Source organism: Gavialis gangeticus, unplaced genomic scaffold (assembly GCF_001723915.1).
Source record: "Gavialis gangeticus isolate Ggan-Ray unplaced genomic scaffold, GavGan_comp1, whole genome shotgun sequence".
NCBI lineage: Eukaryota > Metazoa > Chordata > Crocodylia > Gavialidae > Gavialis > Gavialis gangeticus.
The window spans coordinates 64710608-64718210 of NW_017729029.1; the positions used below are offsets into that span (position 1 = coordinate 64710608).

The 7603-nt window shown below is 42.7% G+C and overlaps 1 protein-coding gene across 10 annotated transcripts in view; it reads left to right on the forward strand.

The window, feature by feature from the left end:
* The first annotated feature begins 36 nt into the window (after nucleotides 1-36).
* The window catches only part of RAPGEF2 (Rap guanine nucleotide exchange factor 2), a 382443-nt gene continuing 374876 nt past the window's right edge, over nucleotides 37-7603 (forward strand). For 8 of the 10 annotated variants that reach the window (XM_019521717.1, XM_019521721.1, XM_019521723.1 and 5 more), the window contains exon 1: nucleotides 38-164. In XM_019521717.1, coding sequence (XP_019377262.1) covers nucleotides 96-164 — 69 coding nt within the window. In that variant the 5' untranslated portion in view covers nucleotides 38-95. Of the gene's footprint in view, nucleotides 165-7603 lie in introns of all 10 variants that reach the window. The other 2 variants (XM_019521725.1, XM_019521731.1) reach the window with 1 other exon arrangement.

The window sequence follows — 7603 nt, forward strand, 5'->3', positions numbered from 1 at the left end:
CGGGGCCGCCGCTCCCCCCACCCCGCGCCCGCCAGCCCGCCAGCGCCGGGCAGTCGCCTCCCTCCGGTCAGCGGAGCTCGAGCCGCCGCCGCGCCATGGCCTCCTACGTGGATAACAGCTTCCGCCAGGCGGTGATGAAGAACCCGGCCGAGAGGAGCGCCCAGGTACCTCTCCGGCCTGCGCCTCTGCCGCGCGGGCGGGCACCGCTTTGTCCGCCGCCGTCTCGGGAAGCGGCGCTGGGAGGGACGTCTGGGGGGCCAGGGGTCACCGCCGCCCGGGGCAGGGGCAGCTCTGTCCCGGCCGTGCCCTGCACCGCCCTGCGAGACTGCCCTTCGCCCTGGCACGGCACGCACCCGGCACCCTCCCCTCTCCTGCCCTCCGCTCTGGCATGGCACTCTCCCCGGCCAGCAGGGACCCTGCACCCTCCCCTACCCTCAGCCAGGGCACGGCACCCACCCACCGCAGCCCACTGTCCTGCTTCTGTGAAACATTGTCGCTATGCGCTCAAGAGCTCCCCTGAAATGGTGTCTTGTCCTGGGTCAAGGAGCGAGTGAGTGCCTGCATGTGGTTTGTCTAAAAGGACACCCCAGCATGGCAGGGCAGGCAGTTTGCCTTTGCTCTGGCACCCCGGGTAGCATTTCCATGTCACCATTGCTCAGTGCGAATGGGTGTTTCTTTTTTTTTTTTTAATATTTCATAAGAAATCAAATCATAGACATTCAGGGCTGGAAGGGACCTTGAAGGATCATGGAGTCCAGCCCCCCTGCTTTGACTAGGGGGCGTTATTTGTATATATACCCTTGCCAGACAGAATTTGTGGGTACTTAATTGGCACAAAGCAAAGCTTTTGGTGCCTCTTTTTCTCACCCCGGTCTCACAGGCTGGTGCCAGGGTGTCTAAGACTGCCCCGGAGCCGAGTTCAGGTTCCTTTCCTTCCTCTCTGGGTGTCCCATTCAGAAATGGAATTTAACTTGGCGCCTCTACTTAACTCTCTAAAACAGTTCCTATCCCATAACTTTCTAGTGAAGTTGGGGGGTTTTTTGCTTTTTTGGGGGGCCAGCTGCTGCTACCTATGAAGTAGGGTGAAGTTCTACACACTTAAAAACAAAAAGATCCTTTTTTCTGTATTTTTAAATATGTGCCTCAGGCTCATCTGGGGGAGTTTTGGTTGCGGGATAAGTAGAAGGTTCATAGAATCATAGAAAATGAGGGTTGGAAGGGACTTAAGGAGATCATACACAGTCCAACCCCTTGCAGGACCATCTCAAAGCACAACCAGCAGTGTGGTGGGGTGTGTGTGTGTGCGCGCGCAGGATTAAGAGCCATCAGAGCTTTAGAAACAATGGACCGGAGGTTGGAGGGCAACAAAATGTCAAAATGTTTCTGTATTTCTATTTTGTTTTTTTGGTGGAGGGGAAGGCTTGTTAAGTGATAGAGTGTCTTATGCTCTGTAGAAGAGACTGGCTGGAGGGGCTGTTGCTGCCAACTGTTTAAAGACAAATACCGTTTATATGGATCCTCAGGTCAAGCTGCAGCTCAATAGCTAATGATTCAAGGAGTTACTTTCCTCATTACAGTTGTAGTAGTGCCATCTGTCCTAATTCTAAAGATTGGTCCTGTTTCTCTGACAACTCGGCGTGGCCTGATTTTAGCAAGAAGCTTTATTTTTCATTACCATGGTTACTCCTGATTTTGGCAAGGTTCTGGTTGGCTGTTGATATTTCAAAATGGGGGCGAAGAAAACTTCAAAGTAAGTTGGATCTAGAAATCCGTCCTCCTACTTCAGTGAAGTTATTTTGGTAATGCTGTGTTTTATCCTGATCTCAGGGAATACATATGGCAAAGTGAAATTGCCTGTGGAAAAGTACAGAGACATATCATTGCATTTTGAAGTGGTACCCTAATTTTTTGCGGGGGGAGGAGGGAGTGGAGGGAAGTGAACTAATTTTCCCTCCACTCATTCTAGACCGTATTTTATTTCAGCTGTGTTAAAGTTGCTCCTGTGTCCTTGCTTGACCTTCCTTTTTGAACGTTGATTACTTGTTTCAGATGTTGGAGCCGCTATGAAAGCCTCCGCTTCAGAGTCAGTTACTTATGCTTAAAATTAAAGAGAGACAGTGCTATTATCGGAGAAAGCTACTATTTGTAAATGTGTAGTAAGAGCTCTCACGCTTAGAGAAGCTTAAATTCCCGTAATGGGAGTCTGACGCTGTCAGATCTTGGAGAAGATTATCAAAAGGCTGTCAGTTGGTCAGCAGCGGGGAGACTGGCAGTTGCTCAGAAACCAGTCAATCGGGTCACGCGCCGTCAGACAAGGCTACGAGAGACAGGACTTCTACTGTGACAGCTGTAGATTCTGCCAGATGAAGCAAACTGTTAAACTTTCCTGTGTCCCTGCCAAATCTTAATAAAAAAAAAAAGTTAGAAACGATGCAGCAAAGAAATTAGCTTGAATGCAGGGATCTAACTGGTACACAGAACGCAGGGCAAGAGGCTAAATCAGGAACGCTAGGACTGCATTAGCTCTGCAAAGCTGAATGTATCAGCAGACTGAAAGCCTGCTGTGGTCATCTCCACAGAATGCAGCCCTAAATCCCCAAGGCTGCCTCTGGCCAAAATATCTTAATAAATTAAATAAGACCAAATATGTGGGAAATGTGTTGTCAGCACATATGTGTTGTCAGCCCTGGAAGTATTTGAGGCTGGTGATCAAATGGGCCTCGTGTTGAGAAGAGGAGAATTCCTTTACACCTTTTTCAGAATGTCAGTAATTACTTGAGATTTAGGTGGTGAGCTAATAGTAGTGCCCTCAAATACTTCCATGTTGAAAGTATATTCCTTCCTTTTCCTTTGATGTATTTTCTGAAGCAAATGTATTGAGATACTTAAAAAACCCCACGAACTGTGTGTATGGATTTTTTGAGGGAACAAAAAGGAATTATTTCAGTTTAATCTTCATGCAAACGGTATGTTTGTATGTAAGCATCTTTAAGTTTTGTTTGATAACTGCAAAGAAAAAGCAATCAAGAAAGTTGCATTTTTATCAAATCATCAAAGCCTTGTTTATTGCCATTTCTTTTAAAAAGTATCATGATTTTTAACCGCCTTGACTTGTCTGCCTCACTCATTGAATATACCTTTTTCAACAAATATCTGTTCTCTTTGTACCCTGCTGCAGCTGCTGCTTCAATGAGATCTGTAATTCTGCATTTGACATTAGTGTCTTGCACTAGTTTGTCATGTTGCAAATTTAGCATAATGAAATCATTGCAGGGTCGGATAAGAATAGAGGAATGACTGGAGGTTAGCAAGCCAACATTTGAATGCATAATATTAATAACCCTTGAAGAGATTAAATTAGACAGAGAGAGAGAGAGAATGAAACTTTTCTTGAACTTTTTCCGTAGTGTAAAAGTCCTTTTGTAATTTGGATGGATTTTAAAACCTCGTCTTGGAGCACTCTGAAATCACTGCAGAAAAATCTCCTTTGGCTTCATATTGCTTTGGCGTGTCCTTGTTTACATATTAGTGGGTATACAAAGCCTGCCCAAACTATTTTAGTCAATGGAGCGTTGTACTGTAGTTCACAAAGAAGCTCAGAAAATAATAAAACTGAAAACGCATATGGCCAAAAGTTGTACACTAGCATTATTCAATGTGTTCTGTCATATAACAGAACTCGTCTTTTTTGTAGTTGCTTTATTAAACAGCTCATGTTTTCTTTGAAGCTTAACTAGGAAGTTTGCTTGCCAAAGTAGTTAATGTAACTTCTAAATGTTAATGGATTACAAACAGCTTTATGCCCCTAAGCTTTATGTAATGAAATAACTTTTTTTTATCCTCCAAAATCCTTTTATATTAGCGTTATGGTTTCAGGTCTTTCTGTTTTTTGCTTTTTGTTTTTTGTTTTTTTTTAACATCAGTATTAAACCAATTTTTATGCCGGCTGCAACATAAATGTGAAGTGTCTTTTTAACAAAAACTTTAAATTTAATTATTTTTGTTACCCGTTCACCTATTCATTTTGTGAATTGATGTGTGTTGTGGTCTAATAGAAAACTTATTTTTTTCCTTCTTGTTATAAGATGACTACTGCTATGAGAAGAACCTATTTGAAATATTTTTTTTAAAAATCTGCTCACAAGAAGCTAGGGCACTTTCTGGAATTTAGCAGTTTGGTTCATGGGAGAAATGGAGTTCTGAAATAGCAGAGGAATAATAATATTAGAAGATGTTTTATGTGGAAAGGTCAGGGCCGTGAAATTGCCCTTTGCTCCATACCAGTGATGTCCCTGAATGTCAAAGCACCTCTAAACAGGATGATGTTGTTTGGCAATTACTCTTCTGGCAAGTATTTGAGATGAACAATGGTTTAATTATAGTAGGTACCTATATTTATTCCAGCTAGATATTCAACTTGTTCACCAGTTCCATTGTTTATGGAATAAAGCACATTGTTTTAGTTGGTAACTGCTGACAGACTTTCTGTGAGAACTCTCTTATTAACAGAGGGCAAAAATGAATGTTCACTTCTTGACCTGGCATTTCATTACCAACTGACTGTCAAGCAATTTGCACTAGAACACCATTGTAGAAAGCAAGTGATTTAAGTCAGGCTCAATATAGAGCAGAATATAACAGCCCAAGGTCATGTAGATGTTTAAAAAATGAATTTCCAAAACCTGTTGCACGTGCATTGGAAGAGGACTGAAAAACACTACCTGTTTGGTGTTTCTCATTTGTTCTCTTGGCCTAGATGACAAATATGATAGTTCACTATTATTCTATTACATTTTCCTGAATTGTGTTTTTAGGTTCTTTTGCATTAGTAACATGCTGCAGCATTGTCCTCTGTTCATGCCAGTCATTGCAGAGGGACACAATGCATGCTTTGTATAATTTACTGCCAGCTATTTGCTAGAGAACACCAATATACTAGTAATTGGGATTCTTCGTTCTTTAGTGGGGATTTGGGCATCAGTAGTTAAAGCAGAGGACTAAATGTAAGGACTGCTAGGTGGCAACTGTTCTGTTAATGCAAAGCAGCATTATAGTGGTCATTCATCTATGGATTGCAAAGCAGTGTGAATGTAGGTATGTAGGCATAATTCCATTTTGCACTATCTCCCTGCCATATTTCAGTTCTGTATTAAAAGCCTTTCGGGAGCAAAAAAGGGTTCATTAAATAGAAGAAATAGCAACGGTAGCTGTTTTTCTCTCTCTCCTCTAAAAAAAAAAATATTTAAATCAGAAATTAACATGGAAAACTTCAACCTGAATGATGTTCAGCCCCTCTCCCACCTGAAGCAACTGTCAGCCATGGATTGAAGGAAAATCTTAGGCAACTTGACCACCAGTGTACTCAGTTGATCTGGATGCTGGATGTGTGTGGAGTTAAACTGCATATTACAATATTGGTCCCAGTTCCTTCTTTCCCTTTCTTTCTGTTCCATATATATTGACAACTCTGCATATCTGCATAGTGGTTAGGTTCATAAACCATTTAAGTGTGTAAGAACTCATTGACGGTATTGTATAGTTGTGAAACTGAGTAGAAGTTATCAGTTTCAAGGCTTGTGAAACAGCCTTGAACTGACTAGATTCTGTTGATTTCAAGATCCTTATTAGCAGGGTAAGGCACTTTGAGAAAGAAGGTGTGAAAGCTTAGAAGGGAGTGTTTGTATGCTGAATTTTGGTAAGTACAGTGCTCCAAAAAGGTACGTAGCCCTTTTCACTTCTGAGTCTATGTACTTACAGAGTACACTGTACAGATGCAGTGTGTGTTCTACTTATACTACCGGAGTTCTGTCTAGGTAACTTCTTGAAAATCACATCAGAAATTTACGTCTGAGAGTCTATTTATGAGAACACTAAGTATGATAGTGTAGAACAGTATGCGCCAGGCTTTTAGTCAGGTGTGCAACATGTTAGTTTCACACAGTCCCGAGTGCCACTCTGGTCCCCTTTACCTTGTTTTATCTGTTCTGCTTTCTACTGTCTGTTGTCCTATTGAGGCATAGAGTTTAAAGAGAGACCAAGAAGATGGATAGCATAGAGGCTAGTATTCAGCAAAGGAGTCAGCAGAGGAGAGAGCAGAGAAAAGGTGTAGAATGGCAGGAGCTACAGATGTGAAAAAAATTGGAGTGCTGCGACTCATGACACACGAATATGTGAGCAATGAGGCTGCGATTTGAGAATATGAAGTTAAATGTGAGAAGAGGGAGAGAGGGAAAGATGGTCAGAGATGCAGGAGGAGGATTTGGAAAGTATCACTGGGGTGAAAAGTGGAAATTATATCTTCAGAGTTTCCTTTTTAAAGGAGGAGAATTGGAAGAGGTAAGTGGAAATGGCACAGATGTCATAAATCCAATGCCAGCAGGAAGAAGCATCCTTTTGATGATGAACTAGATCAGATATGAAGCATCCTGCAAATGAGATCCTGGATGGTATCCTGTTTAGATGTGCCATTCCTCCCTTATGATAATTTTAAATAATGCCTGTGTAGTTCCTTGACCTGGGTGGAGGCCTTATTTGCAGCACTAGTTATTAGCTATCAGGTGAAACTATATCCCTCTACCAGTTGATGACTTCACTGCTGTCTGAAGGGTCCTTGGTATCATCAGCAAACTTCAGTTTAACAAGAAAGCTGAAGAAATAAATTGAGGATGAAGACAAATAACAGCAGAATAGAGCTGTCTGCAATCTTGGGATATATCTGCTCAGTTCAGCTACTAGAAAGCATAGCTATGGCAGCACAGAACTCGGTTTGGGTTAGCCGCCAGAATCTTTACTGAACTTTTTGGATGGATTTTGCAGCCATACTGTGCTTTGTGCTGTCATAACATATTTCTGCCACCACTAGTAACTTCAGGGAGATTTGTATTGGTCAGAGCAGACATATCCATTTGAGCTGCTGTCATGCATTTGAGCTGTACTGTAGATGTGCCCTTGGACAATTAAAGTTAACAGTAGCGAACTTTCTGAAGCCCAGTTTCCTTTCCTGCTGATGCTTCTGGCCTCAGGAGCAAGCAGCTGGTATTTATTGGGCTTGTAGCCTAGTAACAAGCTCTTTGCTCAAGCTTTTTGTGTATACTGTCTCTTAAAGTGCAGTTCAGATGTAGGAGCATGTGTGTCTACTGACAGGACTGCCAATGGACACCCTTTTCCCCTGCCAAGCAGCATTTACCCTTCTGGTGTGCAAGGGGAGTAGGCAGGGTGAGCAATTGGAATATGTAAACAAAAATGAGTGAAAGCAAGAGAACACAAGACGGGGATGATGATAGAGCAGGAGAGGAAAAATGTGTTACAAAAAAGTTTACTGCTGGTACAGCAGTTGCAATTTCTCAGTAACAAGATTCTGAGTGTAATAACACACTTGCAGCTCTAGTGAAGAAACAGTTGTAGGCAGAACTTTCCAGTTTGATGGGTAGGCTAGTCATAGAATCATAGAATCAGTGAGTCGGAAGGGACTTAGACAGATCATGGAGTCCGACCCCCTACCATGGGCAGGAAGGAGCGCTGGGGGTGGCAGGGGTCATAAGACCCCAGCCAGGTGCCTATCCAGTCTCCTCTTGAAGATTTCCAGGGAAGGTGAGAGCACCAC